The following is an 18,292-nucleotide window of genomic DNA, read 5'->3' on the forward strand; positions in this document are numbered from 1 at the left end:
GACCAAAAAAGATCATTGAGAAGTACAGCCACCTCACCTAGTACTGTTGGGAGACTAACAGTGTCCCCCATTAAGTAGACTTTCTCCATATATCCCAGGTAAAAATTTGCAATCACCCATCCAAACTCGTTTTAAAAGGTTGCTCTGTAAGAGCAATATATTTCATAAATGAGATACATTTGATTAGGTATCTGTCAAGCCATTTGGTGGTGCTGATGTGGTAGAATATGCTTAGGTGTTTGCTTTACCACTGGTTCTTTTTAGGTGAAGGATTTCAAAGCATGCTTGGTCATTCAAAGCAGTGAAGGTTAAGGAAAAGATCCATTTTCAAGAGCGTGTATGACACTGAGTAGAGGGCCCATCAGTCAGTTACAGTAGCTTCCTACGAGATGCCATAAAGAATAAGTTATGCAAAGCAGAATAATGTTCTAACTGCTACATTGACATGGGTATAGAAAATCTGTTGTCATCCTATGTACCCAAGCCTGGAATTTGGACAACTGTATGGCTTCTTAGTTAGCAGTAGTCTAGTCTGTGGCAAAAGACATGAGACAAACTGTTAAAAGAATTTGTCAACACTGGAAAAAAGCCATATGTATGTATTGTGTGAGTTAATTGACAAGTGTTCAGTTAATAATGTATCTGTAACTGAGGGGTGGAGGTGTGCAAGATTGTGAAAGTAAAATGAAAATAAAACCCTAGAAACTGTAAAAATAATAAAATAAATGTGAAAATGTAGACAAATGCTGGTAAAGCGGTTGCAGGGAGTCATTATGTCAGGACAGCCAGACAGTGGGCAGCAAACTCATATTTTAATCAAGACTTATTTTGGGCTCAGAGAAGAACTATCCTGAATATAAGGCCTTTTTTTTTTTAGAGGAGATAAAGTAGTATTCCTTGCCAGTTAAGAAGCTAAATGCTGCCAAAGGTACAGGAATCTTACCTCAGAATGCCAAAGTGTGAGAGAGACAGTGATCTGATATGGTCTGGTTCATCCTCTTCTACTAGTATGGCTGCACCTTTAGCTTAGCTTGCAATTGGCCTGGTGCTAATGCAAAACTTTCCTAGACATCACCTCTTCCCAAGTCCCATAATTCCACATTCACTGTCATCCTGCCCAGACCTTGTTTGCCACCCATCAGATCATTAAGTGGTTCCGGACTTAGCTTTTGGATTGCTTCTTAGCAATGCTTTTTTTTAGGTTCATGGGTAAGTACTAGGCTAGCTGTTCTTGCATGCCATTTTAAGCCTAGCCAGTTTCACTTTTTGTGCTCGAATTTCTGTCCCATTTGGTTGCAGATAGGCCTTAACCATCCCATTGTCCTTTTTCCTTTGCTTTGTGAGCTATTTCCTGTTGTTTCTCCAGAACTGATCTTCAGCAATCTTATTGAGATTTGTTTAATACTTTATTTGCTGATGGGACTATGAGATTGGGCTGTCTTCCGTTTCCTGATTGTAGCCATATTCGCAGACCCAGCTTCTTAGTGGGCTGGCTCATTAGATGCCTGCTGATGGAATATGAATGGTCCCAAAGCTAGAAGGTGGTGATAACTTTTTTTTTTATTTTAAACCATTTGGGAAGCCTCTGTATGACTTTTTCCTCAAGCACGTAACTTTTCCCTTTTTGCCCACCAGTTCAGAGATCCAAAGTCACCCTTGTAGGAGTGGCGTCTGGGTTTTCATTACATCTTTCCCCTGTTTTCTCTGATTCCCAAAAAGTCTGCATGAAGAAAGCTGTAGTAATCGTCATATTCTGTTTTGTCCTTAAGACGTGTATTTCCTGTGCTTTGAACTCACTCGAGTGTTTTCACAGTGTTGCAGTCCTGGTTAGCCTCCCTCCAGCCTCCTGACTTCTCTATGCTTTCTACCTTTACTCTTTTTGGACATATCTTATGGCCATGGTATTTACTTTTTACTGGAGGTGTTCCACACCATGCAATTGCTTCCTATTTTGGGGGCTCCTGACATCTGGGGCAGTAAAAACCTGCTGCATGTTTTATACCCCTGACAACCTGACGTCATGGAAGAGGCGACAGCATCCAACACAGAAATCCCAAGACTCTGGTATTCGGGCCAACTGAGGGCTACCTGCAGGCAGATAACACAAATGTGATGACTGCAACAGTGAATACACTCGAGGCTCTACATTTATGGTAAGTGTACACAGCTGTACTATCTGTGTGGTTCACCATCCTCTACAGTTCCTACCTACCCCCACCTTAGCATGGAGTGAGTGTGGATTGGTTATGTGTGTTGTGGCTGTTTTCGTGTCATGCTCAGAGTGGCCATATCCAGTCTGGAAAGGATGGTGATACGTCAGGAATTGTGTGATTGGGGGAGGAGCTGAAGCCTGGGAAAGGTTGGCATTGATGCAGAGGTAATTGTGTGCAGAAGCTGCTGTCATAGCAGTAGAGAAGGATGAACCATGACCGTGTAGATCTGCCATTACTGTAAACCTGTAACTTTTATATTTTATACATTGGCCTAACATGACACTGCAAATGGAACAAGTCTGTATTTTTGTAGCATGTATAGGAATTGAAACCAGAAGGAGGAGCTACTTCCATGTAAACTTTGATATCACTATGGTTAAAGTTGGGAATTTACTTATTCCAGTAAAATAATGTCAACTTGTTTGACTGTTGCTCTAGATATCCAGATGTCATTCAGCTTAAATATACTACAGCTACTTGTAGTGCACACACATTCCCAGATGTTGTCACTGGCAGTGGGAGTGATGGTAATAGGCTGTTGCATAGAGCTCCCTAGAATTTCTAACTAAGGGAGAGAATGGTTTACAGGCCAGTGCACACAACACTGCAGAAGCTCTGAGTGGCAGAAGGAGGTAGGGCGAAAAGGCTGGTGCAGAGGACACCAAAGGTCTCACTGGCAGATGAAAATGTAACGGACTAGTGCACAGCATGCCAAAGAAGCTCTCATTGGTGGAGGGATGGATAATATGCCGATGAGCACACATAAGTTTTCATTTGCAGTGGAGGAGGTAACAGGTCAATGTATAGAACAAATGTTGTTCATGCACTGGGAGGACGAACAGTAAACTGCAAAAATCTGCACTAATAAACCACAATTTTCTTTCTCTCTTTTGCCAGAACTGCAGTTGCTTTGCTTTTTTTCTTGTCTTATCATATTTGCATCTCTTTTTCAGAGGAGGTCCATCAGCATTTTGCCCGCTATGAAGTGGAATATTTACAGTTTGCATTTCGCTGGATGAATAATCTGTTGATGAGGGAATTGCCACTAAGATGCACTATCAGGCTATGGGACACTTATCAGGTGAGCAGTCATATGCTGTACCATGTAGTCACAACTTGCACAGCCGTAGTGCATGGTAAGTTTCTGTGAGCAGTATTATATGTACAGTACTCTTAAAAAAAAAAAAAAAAAAAAAAAAAAAACACGTTACTGACTGCATATACCTAGATATAATCTCCAGGTCTGTGAGTGGTATATATATGTAAGTATGAATGTGGACTTGTGTGGTACATGTACAGGGCTTACAAAAAATGTGTTGTTCAACTTGCATCGATAGTGAGGAGACAGCTCAGTATGAACTCTAAAATGAAAATCTGTTTTTTTCCATCATTTTTGTGATATTGTTCTGAACATACTTTTATAAATCAAGACAGTGAGAGGTAAAATGCATGATGTTAAGTTGTCAATCTCACCTTCATTCTTGCTGGATGGGTTTGGAGCCGACCCTCGGCTCCGACTCGGCCAATACTAAAGCTCGAGAGCTTATTCCACCGGCTCGAGGCTCCCCTATATCCCACAATGCCAGGCAGTAACTACCCAGATCTCGTTTGCCGCTTAGCTGACGAGGTGCTTTCTTCTACCAGCTCTGGCAGGTTAGTGAGTTTTCTTGTTAAAAAACTTCAAATTTCTACCCCTATCTTTTCTATTTAGTTTAGTTTTTATACAGAGTATCCCTTTAGTTTAAATTGGGTCCCCCTTGTGTTTGAATTCCAGTTTTATCCCCTTTTTAACTTTTAGGCCTTTGGCCCACTCCCTTTTTTTTTTTTCCTCTGTCCTTTCAGTGTGACTGGATTTTTATTTGGTTAAAGGGTGTGTCTGTGTGTTGTGTTTGTGTTTCATACATCCTTTTCAGGATGTCTAAAGACTCCAAGGTCTCAGGCTTCAAGAAGTGTGATTCGTGCTGTCAGAAAATGTCTCTGACAGACGGTCACACTTCTTGTGTCTATTGCCTGGGACCTTTGCACCTACAGGACTCGTGCTGTTTGCCATGCATTCAGCCCTAGAATCCTGCAGGAACGCAAAAACAAGCTCATACTTCGAGGCTTGTTAAAGCCTGAAGGTCCCCCAACCCAGTCTGCATCGGGGAAGCCTTCTAAGACTTCCAGGCCGTCGGCGCCAGCTACTGGGAGCATTAAAGCTGCTTCAACATCGGCTCCGGCTGGAGTCAAGGTTTCGAAGTCTCATACCGTTACCTCGGCTCCGGCCGGAGACGAGGTTGTCAAGACTCAGTTGTCTCCGATAGGCTTATCGGAGCCACCTTCAAAGAAGAGGTCTAGGTCCCCTTCCATCGGCTCCATCCACTTGGCTCCGGGATCCCCTCTTCTGTCGGAGCAGAGCCATAGGTCTCATTCCTCTCAGTCCTCCAGGCTGTTCGACCATGACTTACAAAGGGTGGTGAGTAGACTTCTCAAGTCCGAGGCACTGGCCCAAATGCTGCTTAGCCCTACTCAACAGTCAGTGGCTATTCCCATCCCTGATTCTATTCCTCCTCCGACTCCTTTGAGTTCGGAGCCGGGGCTCATCGGAGCCGTGGCTGTCGGTGCTTCGGAGCCGATACCTTCCCTTTTGGCTCAGTCATCTGCTCCGATTTCCTCCTTGGAGGGATCTTGGCGCAGAGCTTCCCTCATCGGCTCTGAGGGGGCGAGTGGCATCGGACCCTTGTCCGACCCCGTTCTCCCTCTCGGGGCGTCGGCACTGCTGAGTTCGGCTCCGACATCGGCCTCGGAGCCGTCCCTGTCAGTACCGGGGGGGGTCCTTGTCTCCTCGGAGCGGGGACCTCTGGCCTTGGCTGATAAGGGCACCTTCGAGGTAATGCGGAGCGCACTAGACCCATTGTCTACCCCACAATCAGCTCCGTCAGCTCCTCCCTCTTCAGTGTCTGCGGTGGTTTCTACCCACCCCCTTGTAACAGACCGTAGAGAGCCAGCTCCTCAGGTTTCCCCATTGGGAATATCCTCCTCTTCCGAGGCCTCTCCTGATCTGGTAGGAGAACCCCCTCGGAAGAGACAGTGCAAGAGGAAGCACATTGACTCACCTGAGTCTGTCACCTCTGACAACGACTTGGAGGAATCTGAAGGTTCCCCTCAGTCCCCCTCTGAGGATGTCTCTTTTGCTGACATCCTTGAAATCCTGAAACAGAGGGGGAACTGGCCCGCCCATAACCCTTCAGAGGATGAGTCGGTTTACCTTGAGGCGTTTGGCTCTCGCCCTTCCACCTCCTGGGTGTCCCCTCCCTTTGACCCCCCTTATAGAAGTGGTGGCAAGGAAGGCTTGGACGGCCCCTGATTCAGTGGAACCTACCCCAAGGAGGCCGTCAAAATTTATTACTGCCTCTAAAGAGAAAGAGTTTCTATCTAAAGGTGTCTCTGTTGATGCCATGGTGGTGGTCGCAGCCACTAAGAAGGAATTAGCCGATCCTTCGGTACCTGTCCATCCTCCTAATAAGGACCAATGACAGGTACGGTAAGCGGATGTTTTCATCAGCGACCTTTTCCATGCGGTCGCTGAACTACTTGTGTCACTTCACCCGTCTCCAGAGGGATTTGCTCAAGGATATGGGTGAGACCATGCAGGATCCAACAGCTGAGGGGTTCCAAGACAAAATGAACTCCCAGTTGGCAACCCTGAATTCTATTGTCAACTCCTCCATGCGGCTTATCTCATATGCGGCTGATGGGGCGAGTAGGGCCGCAGGCACAGGTGTAGCTTTATGACGTCACTCCTGGATGCGGCTTTGCAATTTTGCGGACCCTTACAAGGTGTCCTTCACCAATTCCCCCTTTGATGGCTCAACGTTGTTTGGACCTTAGGTGAAGGATAAATTGACTAGGTGCGAGCTGGAAGGTAAGACTCTCTCTGCTGTGGGAGTCTGTTTTTCTACCCCTTCTAGACCTTATCCAAAAGGTCAGGGGGGGGGGGATGTGGTTCCGCAAACCACAGGGAGTCTCATCTGACACACAAGGTCGATTCCCCTCTAGAGGCAGAGGGGGGGATAACAATAGATGCCACCCTAGGGGCAGAGGTGGTCCGCAAAACCAGGGTAGCAGAGAAGCTTTCTCTGATAAACCCTTTCAGCATCCCTGAGGAGCTGCCCGGCTGTCCACCTTCGGAGACAGTCGGGGGAAGATTATCACTGTACCCAAAAGCCTGGCTTTCCCTCACTCAAGACAAATGGGTACAGTCAATCATATCCGAGGGTTACAAAATTCCCTTTATTCACATCCCATCCCACCCCAAAGGATCCCTTCCAGATGTTCCACCCAGTCTAAGGGAACAAGCAGCATTAGAAATATCAAAGCTGCTGTCAAAAAGAGCTATCCATCCAGTCCCAGCAGACCAGCAAGGATCCAGAATCTACTCCAAATTCTTTTTGGTACCAAAAAAAACAGGGGACTGGAAACCAATACTGGATCTCAGCAAGTTAAACAATTATATCAAAAAAACAAAATTCCGGATGGTCACGCTACAGTCCATTCTACCCTTCTTGGGTCAGGACAATTGGATGTGCTCGATAGACCTTCAGGATGCGTACTACCATATCAAAATGCACAGACGCTCCAGGAGGTTTCTCCGCTTCAGGCTGGGAGCCAGTCACTACCAGTTCAGAGCCCTGCCCTTTGATCTCACTACAGCTCCCCGAGTGTTTACCAAATGCATTGCAGTGGTCGCGGCTCACTTGAGACGTCAAGGATTCCAGGTGTTTCCATATTTGGACGACTGGCTCCTTACCGCCACCACCAGACTTCAACTGCTTCTATCCAGAGACTTCACCATCCGAACTTGCCAAGCTCTAGGCATTTCAATAAATTTTGAAAAATCTGTCTTGTTGCCTTGTCAATCTATTACCTTTATAGGCGCCACCTTAGACACAGTCCATCTTTCCGCCAGACTTACAGAGCAGAGAGTATTAGATATCCGCAAACAAGTTTACCTTCTACTTTAATGCAACAAGGTCAAAGCCAGGGTAGTCTTGAAGGTATTAGGACTCATGGCAGCTACTATTACACTTCTCCCATTAGCTCGTTTTCACATGCGGATCCTCCAGTGGATGCTGTTTACTCCATGGTCCTTCCAACAGCTCCTGATGTCTCACATCGTCCTACTAACTCAGTTATGCAAGAATCACCTGTCTTGGTGGATCACATCACCTCAAGTTCTCCAGGGCAGACCCTTCATTCTCCCCCCCCCCCAATCGCCACGGTGACAACGGACGCCTCCCTGATCAGGTGGGGGGGGATTATCAAGGCAGGACAGTCCAGGGCACGTGGCAACCTTTCGAGTGCCACTTGCACATAAATGTCTTAGAGATGAGAGCAGTGCTTTTAGCATTGCAAGCCCTTCAGGACTCTCTTCCCACAGGGACTATTGCAATTCATACGGACAACATGTCCGTAGTGTGGTACATCAACAAACAGGGCGAAACCAAGTCCTACCCCTTATGTCGAGAGGCACTCAGACTTTGGCAGTGGGCGATTTCTTCTCAGCGTTTTCTGATAGCAACGCACATTCCCGGGAAGTCCAACGTGATTGCGGACAAGTTGAGCAGGGCCATTCTCATTCCTCACGAGTGGTCTCTAAAAAAAATCAGTGCTGGAAGAAGTCTTTCAAAGATGGGGCCGGCCTTGCTGCGATCTTTTTGCTACTCCCCAAAACAGCAAGTGTCACGACTTCTTCACTCTCTTCCCGTTACCAGGCCATCCCACCAGAGACGCTCTAGTCCACGATTGGCCCCGGGGACTTCTGTATGCTTTATCCCCCTTTCCACTGATCTCTCAATTAATTCAGAAAGCTATCGCTTTGAGAGTCACCATGATCCTCATTGCCCCTTAATGGCCTCGACAGATATGGTTTCCGTTCCTCCATCATTACCTGTTGTAGCAGCCTTGGCATCTGGACCTGGTGCCAGATCTTTTGACCCACCAGTCGGGCCAGCTGCACCACTCCCTTCAATCTCTCAACCTCACAGCGTGGTTTCTCCGATTCCTACCCTAGCCAGGCTTCCCTTAATCTCTCATTTGGTCCGTAACATCCTGATAGCCTCTCACAAGTCTTCTTCCAGGAGGATTTATAATAGTAAGCGGAAACGTTTTTCCTTCTGGGCAGCATCAAAAAATATAGACCCCTTCACTGCACCTATCCAGTCTATCCTAGACTTTCTGGCATCGCTCTTTCATTTAGGCTCTTCCTCATCTACCATTAGAGTACAACTAGCTGCTATATCTAACTTTCATGTAGGTGTCTCGGACTCCAGTATCATGTCCCATAAACTCTGCAAAGCCTTTTTAAGAGGTGTTTTTTTCTGCTCAAGCCCCCAATCAAAGATCCCCTACCTCAATGGGACTTGAATTTGGTCCTAGCATCCTTGATTCTCCCCCCCTTCGATCCAGCGGCTTCATGCCCTCTTAAGTTGCTCTCATGGAAAACACTTTTTCTAGTAGCCATAACATCAGCTAGAAGGGTATCTGAACTTCATGCTCTTTGCAGTCGTCCTCCTTACTTAGTTTTCCATAAAGACAGGGTGTCCCTCCGGACTAATCCGTCCTTCTTGCCTAAGGTTTCCTCTGAGGCAAACCTAAACTAGACGATTGATCTCCCCGTCTTCTTCCCTGATTATTCCAACAGGTCGGAACAAAAGTTACAATTTCTAGATGTCCACCGCCAACTTAGATATTATTTAGACAGGACTAAACAGTTCAGGAAATCTGATCAGCTTTTCCTGTCTTATGCAGAAGGGAAATTGGGCCTTCCAGTTACTAAAGTGTCCCTTTCATGATGGCTTACCTCTATGATAACCTTCATCTATGAAATCAGACATCAAAAACTGCCTTCAAGACCTACAGCTCATTCAACTAGGGCATTAGCTACATCTGTAGCTTTTCAGGACAGGCTACCAATAGATTCCATTTGTGCAGCAGCCACATGGGCTTCTCCTCATACCTTTATTTTGCATTACAAATTGGATATGGCCTCCAGAAACCGTGCCAACTTTGTTTCCACTGTTCTCAAGAGTCTGTTCCGATAGGCCACCTGGGGTAAGGTGCTAGGGACGCGGTCCCATCCAGCAAGAATGAAGGCGAGATTGACAACTTAACATTAAGAAGTTATGTATCTACCATAACGTTCCATGTTAGTTGTCTTCTTCTCACCTTCTTTCTTGCGTCCCACCCTCCTTCCCCCTAGCCTGGACAGACCGATAGGAATATTTGGGATCTTTCATTGGGATTTTTTCCTTCCCACATGTTCTAACACCTCTATTCTCCCTTTTTATGTTTCTGGTAGTTTACCAACAGTTTTATATATAGAGGTGGGTTCTTTTTCTCTCTTCTCCATTCTATGGAGACCAGAACTGCTTGGTTTTAGCTATCAAACGAGATCTGAGTAGTTACCGCCTAGCATTGTGGGATATAGGGGAGCCTCGAGCCGGTGGAATAAGCTCTCGAGCTTTAGTATTGGCCGAGTCAGAGCCGAGGGTCGGCTCCGAACCCATCCAGCAAGAAAGAAGGCGAGAAGAGGACAACTAACATGGAACGTTATGGTACGTACATAACTTCTTATTCTTTAGACAGAACATTAGCATTAAATGGAGCACAGCTAACCCATTCATCATGTTAAATGAGATGTAAAAGTGTTCTAAGTATATCATGAGCTGCATTAAATGTAAAGTGGAATAAAAAATATGATACTGGGGACACTGCTGGATTTATATATAGGATATCCATTTTTCTCTTTGTTCATTTTTAAGAAGCTCCCACGTTCGCAGTGTACAGCATACATTGTCACACTTCATGGTATCAAGAATCACAAGATGCCAACACACCTCACTCTTTAACTCATCAGTTCTTTTCTGCCATTCAGAGTCTGAGTTTCAGTCCTTGCATTCTTCGTAGAAAAGTTCCTGCATTTTATACCTAAACTACGTAATCCATCCTGTTCACAAGTCAGAACCAAGGGTTGCATTATTTTACTGCTTAGGGAAGAAGCATGATATAAAATATTGCCATAATTTGCAACATTTCTGACTTAATTCCCAAAGAGACAAGAATCTTTCCTACATCTAATCTTAGGGAATGGTGGTTGCTGAGAGTGACCACTACAGGTACTTAGAAAAAGGATTTTCGCTACAGCTATGGGCCTGTACTAGAGCACCATCAGAAAAAGAAGAAAGCAGCAGACAGGCATCTGTCATATCCCCCCAGATTTAAGTCCCCCCCCTAAAAATAGCCTTATGGTCCCCAAGTGTTATGTCCTTATCCTCAACTAGCAAATGTTCATTTTCATAACTGTCTTCTGCATTGGCAGATGGCAAGGGACTTGTGCAGGATTGCGGGATGCATCCAAGCAGTTGCCACAGAGGGTAATTCCCAGGCTTTAAACACTGTCTTGGGAGTCTCTCCTTCCCTAAAATCTTCCTTTAGTGTTCCTACTGATTTGTTTTTTTCACTTCATTTAACATTATTGGAGCTATCACACTTTCCTCCTCTTGCTCTGCCAACTACAGATTCATTTCCTCAATGAAAGTTGCCATTTGATTGATCCTATCATTAATTTTCCATGTACTCTGTAAATCTTTATAAAAAAATCTCTAATTGCCTTTGAGATATTTATGGCTCCTTTTCTATCCTGCCCATCCTGGGGTCCCAAATTTTCACATTCCCCTTTCTATTTTGCACTGTTTGAGCTTTTGTGATCTAGAATTGCTTTAAATGTTAATCTATGAGTTTTTTTTCACTCCCTTGTTTATTTTCTGTAAATGGTCTTCCACTTTCTGCTTGTGTCAACTAGCTCACCGCTTTCTGCTGTTGTCGACTCCCTACGATATTTTGAGGTGCTTTTATATTTGCCAGAACCCGAGGTTATGGCCTATTACTCCTTTCCAATAATACCTCTCAGTCATCTGAAACTGCTCCTTATCTGTCAGTTTTTAAATCCTCCCAATTGTCTATAATATCCCCACCATTGCTATTTAACTCTCTATGCTCTTCTTCAAGATGTTCTTCGTTCCACATTGCTGCAGTCCTTACTATTGGGTAGTCCGCTGTCCAGTCGGCCCGAATACCAGAGTATATGGCTGACGTCGGTCAGGGCGCATTAGACTGACGTCAGTACGTCAGGGTACTAATGCGCATGACCGACGTCATATCCTCAGTCTTTTTTGCCGCATGGTCCGATGCAGAAGCAGTTTTGCGAGTGCAGGTTGGCGTTCTGAAATATTTCCGAAACCGGAGTATCAGACCGAATCAGAGTTGGCTAAGTACCCCGTTGGGGAACATTTTGGTTTTTACTTGCCTCAGTATTTAACCGGATGTCAGAAAAAGTGAATAACTGTATTTCTTGTGGGAAACAGATACCTCATAGGGATTACCATACCTTGTGTATACCTTGTTTAGGGCCTGAGCACGACGTTGTTGGATGCCGCTCTTGTGCTAGGTTTAACAAACGCACTATTAAGAGGAGGTTAGACTGTGCCAGGTTAGTGTTTGGGAAGCGTTGCAATTATAAAATGCCGCCGGATGCTCCGCCCGCTTCGTCAAGAAGCGCAAAGACAAAACAGGGAAGCCTAGGGGTGATGAACCGGCAGTCCCGGACGCCGGTTCTTTAGAAGGCTCAGTGGAGCCAGAGGTATTGCCAGGAGTTTCTTTGGAGTCTCAGGCAGAGACTTTACTGTTACAGGATGTGCCTTCTCAGGAGGTAGGCCAGGCTGAGGGGCTTCTCACGTAACTGTTCTTCCCTCTGTTCCCAAGGTAGTTAGAGCCTCTCCTTCTGTTGCCAAAACTTCTTTGAGAGGTAGGGCAAGTTTAGCTTCAGTGGGGCTTCTCCTAGCACTTCAGGTTCTGTGCCTAAGAAACATATGCTTAAAATGGCAGAAGATTTGATTACTATGATTAGAGGTTCTATGCCCCCTCCTGATAAGAGGCCTAGGGTGGAACCTGAGTTTGAGTGTTTGGAACAGTATTCAGAGGCTTCAGAGTCTTCTGGAAGATTTGCAGGAGTTTCCTCCTTATTCTGATTCTGATGTGGATGATTCCACTCCTACAGCTTCTCCTCCTGAGGATTTCTCATTTTCAGAGACTCTGCATTCCATGAGAGAACACTTTAAATGGGAAGGCCAAGATTACTCTGATTCCAGGAAAAGGCTTAGGGAATTCTTATTTTACCCCAACATAGGCCCTTAGCTATACCTCCTGTGTTGAATGTGGTGGAAGATGTTTTTGCAGAGGCTTCCCTGAACCCTGACTCTTTGCCTCCTGCTCCTGTTAAACCTGATAGGTACTATAGGGTGCCCGAAGCTCATAAGTATTTGTTTAAGAGTCCTAGGGCGGATCCAGAAACTGTTTCTCAGGGGCCTAAAGGTGTTAAGGCCTCTGTGGTTAAAAATCCTGTTCCCACTGATAAAGAGGCAAGGGCTTTGGATAGGTGGGGAAAGAAAGTGTATACTTCTTCCACTCTAGCCATGAGAGCGTTGAATTGTCAGTTTCACATGCTAAAATATCAAAATTATCTCCTTTCGCAATTGAAATCTAAGGTGGATGCTTTAGCGGAAGGTATTGAGTGTAAAGAGTTGCTGGATTTAGTTCATGTGTCTGAACACGTAGGTAAGCATTCTTTGCAATGTGGTTTTGATGCTGTACAGGCCTCTTCGAGGGTGGCTGCTACTAGTTCTGTTCTTCGCAGGCATGCCTGGTTGAGGGATCAGAATTTAGCTGAGCATGTTAAGACAAGGATTTTGGATGCTCCTTTACAGTCTGATGTGTTGTTTGGTTCGCCTGTGGAAGCAGTTTTAAAGAAAATGGAGGACAAAGCTAAGTCTATGCAAACTGTTAAAGATTTTTGCAGGTGCAGCCACCAAGTTTAGTAGAAATTGGCCTGCTAAGGGGTGGACATATCCTGCTTATGACTCCCAGTCTAGGGGTAGGTCTAGACGTGGTAGGGGCAGAGCTCAAGGTTCTTTTAGGCCTAGAACAGGGAGTTCACCTGCTCAGACTTCTGGTGAGGGCAGGGGTCAGTCCTTTCGTAAACAGACCCAATGACCTGCCTTTTCAGCTGCCAGAAGATTCTCGTCTGGCAGCTCCTTTGGGAGGAAGACTGTCTCTTTTCAAAGAAAATTGGGATTTAATTACTCAAGACAGATGGGTGTTGGATATCATTCACCACGGTTACAGGTTTTATTTCCATACATTGCCCCCTTTCAAAGGCATGCCAGACGTTCCTCCTCCACAAAGAAAAGAGGCTCACAAGCAAATTTCTCAGTTACTCCAGATGGGGGCCATTCAGCCAGTCCCTGTATCAGAAAGGGGCCTAGGATTTTATTCTCGCCTGTTCCTAGTACCAAAGAAGGGGAACACATGGAGACCAATTTTGGATTTATCTCTCCTCAACACTTATCTGGACATTCCAAAGTTCAAGATGTTGACGTTACAACAGCTTTTACCTCTGCTGGGCAAAGATCACTGGATGGTAACCTTAGATCTCAAGGAGGCTTATCTTCATGTGCCTATAAGGCTAAGTTGCAGGAAGTATCTGCGGTTTCGAGCTGGAAATTTTCATTATCAGTTCTCTGCATTGCCCTTTGGCTTATCTACTGCGCCCAGAGTATTCACAAAGGTTCTGGCTCCAGTGATAGCTTTTTTCAGGCTACAAGGAATTCAAATCTATCCTTACTTGGACGACTGCCTGATTCTGGCTCAAGAAAAGGAAGACCTTCTACAGCATCTGGAATATGTTATAGCAGTGCTAAGATGCCTGGGGTATTCTGTGAACGAAATAAAGTCCAGTCTAGTACCCTCTCAAGACTTGTGCTTTCTGGGTGTGAGACTGAATACAGCAGCCCAGATGGCCTTTTTAACCCCGGACAAACAAAAGAGTCTATCACATTACTTCCATCAACTATCTCATCAGTCCGTGCTGACTGCAAGGACAGTCCTTCAAGCATTAGGGTTCATGGCATCTTGTATTCTGGTGCTTCCCAATGCCAAACTGCATATGAGGAAGCTACAATGGTATCTCAAAATGTATGGACACAGCACTGCCAGGATTTGGACACTGTCATTCAAATAATACCTTGCCTTCAAAAAGAATTTTTGTGGTGGGCTCAGGAATGTCACCTAAACAAGGGACTCTCTGTGACCCGGCCAGAGGCGAGTCAGATTTTAACGACAGATGCCTCGGACATTGCTTGGGAGCTCATCTAAATGGAAAGTGGATACAAGACAAGTGGCCTGCCAGACTACAGCATCTACATATCAACATGAAGGAGATGTTAGCAGTCCAGTTTGCATTAATGGCTTTCAAGGAGTTACTTCTTCCAGGGCAGGTGTTGATTCTAACAGACAACACAACTGTCATGTGGTACATCAACAAACAAGGGGAACACATTCTTACCCATTGTGCAGGCAAGCAATGATTTTATGGGAGACTGCGCTCAGCTTGCAACTAACTCTTCAGGCAAGGTTTCTGCCGAGCACAGAACTCCTTAGCAGATGTGTTAAGCAGACAAATCATGGATCCCCACGAGTGGAAACTGGATCTTCATGTATTTCAAAGGTTGACAGTGTCCTGGGGAACTCCAGACATAGATCTGTTCGCTTCTCCACTAAACCACCAGCTGCCAAAGTTTTGCACAAAGAGGTTACATCACACAGCTTGGAAAGTGGATGCTCTCTCTTTCAGTTGGGAAAATCTTCATGTGTATGCGTTTCCACCTCTTCCTCTTCTTCCAAAGGTACTTCTAAAGGTCAGACAAGACAAGCCAAGGATGATTTTAATAGCTCCAGATTGGCCTCGGCAGCACTGGTACCCATTACTGAGGAGTCTAGTAAAGAAGCCTCCATGGCCTTTACCCTTGATTCCGCACCTGTTGTCTCAGAGAGAAGGCCACCTGCTCAATGTCAAGCTTCGCTCTCTTCATCTAACAGCATGGCATATTCTGTTTTGAGAGACAGCCGGTCTCAACTTCCTCAACAAGTTTTAAATGTGATTATGGAAGCTAGAAGACCTAGTACAAGGAAAGTGTACGCAGAAAAATGGAAGAGATTTTTATTTTGGAGTGCAGCAAGGAATTTGGATATTTCTGAGCCTAATTTGAGTGTGGCTCTTCAATATCTTACTGAGTTATTGGACGAAGGTTTGTCCTTCTCTTCCATTAAGATTCATGCTGCAGCAATTTCAGCTCACTATGATTGTGACCCTCCATTGTTTTCGCATCCTTTGTTCAAGCAGTTTCTCAGAGGGGCAAAGAATATAAGACCCCCACGTAGAGCTCCTACTCCTGCTTGGGATCACAATTTTGTGTTGGAAAAACTTACTCTACAACCTTTTGAGCCTGCGGGTACTGCTGATTTGAAATATTTGTCATGGAAGACTGCTTTTTTGTTGGCTATTACTTCTGCAAGAAGGGTTTCTGAGTTGCAGGCCCTTATGGCAGTAGAGCCCTTTCTGATTTTCCATAAGGATAGGGTATCATTACGCACTAATCCTTCCTTTATGCCTAAGGTGGTTTCTAGTGTGGCTTTAAACCAAACTATTCATTTGCCCACTTTCTATGCAGATCCCCAAAATAAAGGGGAAAAGATTTTGCACACTTTAGATGTACATAGGCAGTTGCGTTATTATTTAAGCAGGACTAAGGACTTCAGGCAGTCTCAGCAGTTGTTTGTTTCTTTTGCTTTGAGTTCTCAGGGCAAGCCTGTGTCTAAGCAAACTATTTCTAAGTGGATTGGGTTTTGCATTTCATTTTGTTATTCCCATCATGGCAAGGAGATTCCAGCTGGGATTAGGCCTCATTCCACTAGGGCTACTGCCACTTCAACAGCATTTCTAAGGGCGGTGGCAACTAAGGATATTTTGGAGGCAGCTACATGGAGTTCAGTGCATACTTTCTCTAAGCATTATCACCTTCCTCTCTACTCTAAGTCTAGGGCTGGTTTTGCCACAGCTATTTTGCAAGGCATGTTGTCAGCTCCTGCTTCTTTATGATTTGCCAGCCTCCCTTACCTCTGCTTTGGGATTCTACCCAATAGTAAGGACTGCAGCAATGTGGAACGAAGAACATAGTACAGTTTTGTACCTACCATAAATGTAGATGTTCGAGGATCCACATTGCTGCAGTCCAATTTACCCTCCCTCCTTCCTCTCTGTGTTTAGGGGTGGTTGTGTAGGTGAGGTTATATGTTGATATTTTTGTATATATTTCTGTATATATTGTACATATTTTTGGTGCAGGTATTTTGGGCCTTGTCTTTTTAGGGTCTTCTGACATCTGGGGCAAGAAAAGACTGAGGATATGACGTCGGTCATGCGCATTAGTACCCTGACATACTGACGTCAGTCTAATGCGCCCTGACCGACGTCAGCCATATACTCTGGTATTCGGGCCGACTGGACAGCGGACTACCCAATAGTAAGGACTGCAGCAATGTGGATCCTCGAACATCTACATTTATGGTAGGTACAAAACTGTACTTTCTCTGCTGTACTTCATTTTATATTTTTTTCCTCTTTCTGTATAGAAAATGCCAGTGCTTTGTCTTGTCTTCTTGAACTAATGTTATGATCTGAAATTGGATTGGGGTATGTTCCATGACACATATTGGGTGAATTTTAAATTACTTCAAATAACTGTACTCCTGTCAAATATATCCCCTATCTAATCTTGACAAACTATTTTGCTTCTGCGAGAAGGTGTATTTTCTTTCCTTATGTAGCACACAGGTCATATAATCCAATCCAAAAGTCTTCAAGTAAGATCTTAAAAATGTCTATTCTTTAGATATTGCTACCCTTCTCGATCCTCCTGAGGCATTTAGTCTGTCTGTAACCATGAACCAGTCAGCAGATGCTATCATTATTCCTTGGTGGTAGCTTATTATTTCACTAAGCTTATTCTTTTTGGTAGTCCTTTTTAGGCTCTGAGCTTGTGCTTCTGATTTTCTAGTTTCCCTATCACGGGCAGCCTGGGTGTGGGTACAGACCAGGCTTGACTGTGTTTCTCAAATATAAAAGTTGCTTTGTTCATGAGAGTGGATTTTATTGTGCTCTTGAGGTGCCTGAGACTGCCTCTCCGTACATTTTGTTAGCCTCTTGCAGCTGATCTCAAGTATTAGGGTCCTGAATTTGTAGTCTTCCCACAAAACCTTGGTTGGATTTTCTCTCCCATAGCCTTCCAATCACTGCTGATAGGTAGCTTCTGACAAGGGAGTACTTGAGGGCTTGGTTTCTCCTGGTGAAGTTATAGTTGTTAAGGTCACCTTTTGGCTCAGCATGTGTAGGTCCATAACGGGGCTCTTTCTTCAGGCTAGGCTGGATTGTTGCATTACAGAGTTTTGTTTAGCTCCTCCAGTCCCCTCATGTGGTAGCAGGATCTGAGACAACTGTATTTGGACATTGTGTCCGGAGGTGTAGCATTCCAGAGGTCAGGCCCTCTGCTTCCTAGAGGATCAAAAGCCTTACCTTCTTTTGCTTGGCTAATAGTAGGGGTGGGGGTCATGGTGGCTGGGTTAACAGGTTTGGTAAGCAAGTTCAAGACCTACTGGCTGCTGAGGAGCTTGATGACCTGAATCCAGTGCTGGAACTTGTGGGACCCAGGTAGACATAAGGTCTTCTGCCATTCGAAGCATTTGTCACTGTGGCATGGGAGTAGATGCATGCGCTTTGGTCGTCGGTTTTCTAGGCATAGCGTGTACTCTAGGCCTAAGAAATTCAGCAGTTATAGATAAAAATGAAGTCATCGGTTTGAGTCGATCATCGGTTGAGAAAAGAACTGCCTCAGAAGCTGGTGCCTGTACAGCGGCTCCGGACTCATCCAACGTAGAGACATCCGCAGGTTCCATAGCCGAAGAAGAGTCTTGCGGCATACCGGACTCCGAATGGGTCTCGGTAGAGGCCTGCGAATCAACTGAAGCGGGCATCAGGGGCTGCGAAAGCACCTCACTGAGTACCGGCGAACTGGCGACTAGCTTAACGGAAGCGTCGTTGACAGCTTTGGACCTATGTGGTCTGTCTCTATCTTTATCCTTACTTTTTT

The 18,292-nt window shown here is 45.1% G+C and overlaps 1 protein-coding gene across 1 annotated transcript in view; it reads left to right on the forward strand.

Moving 5' to 3' along the window:
* Positions 1–18,292, forward strand: part of TBC1D22B (TBC1 domain family member 22B) — a 1,162,021-nt gene that overhangs the window by 842,041 nt on the left and 301,688 nt on the right. Inside the window, exon 11 of the mRNA XM_044076529.1 lies at positions 3,167–3,294. Within this exon, the coding sequence (XP_043932464.1) occupies positions 3,167–3,294 (128 nt within the window). The remainder of the gene's footprint in view (positions 1–3,166; positions 3,295–18,292) is intronic.

Source organism: Protopterus annectens, chromosome 7.part0 (genome assembly GCF_019279795.1).
Source record: "Protopterus annectens isolate FY-2018-M chromosome 7.part0, PAN1.0, whole genome shotgun sequence".
Lineage (NCBI taxonomy): Eukaryota > Metazoa > Chordata > Ceratodontiformes > Protopteridae > Protopterus > Protopterus annectens.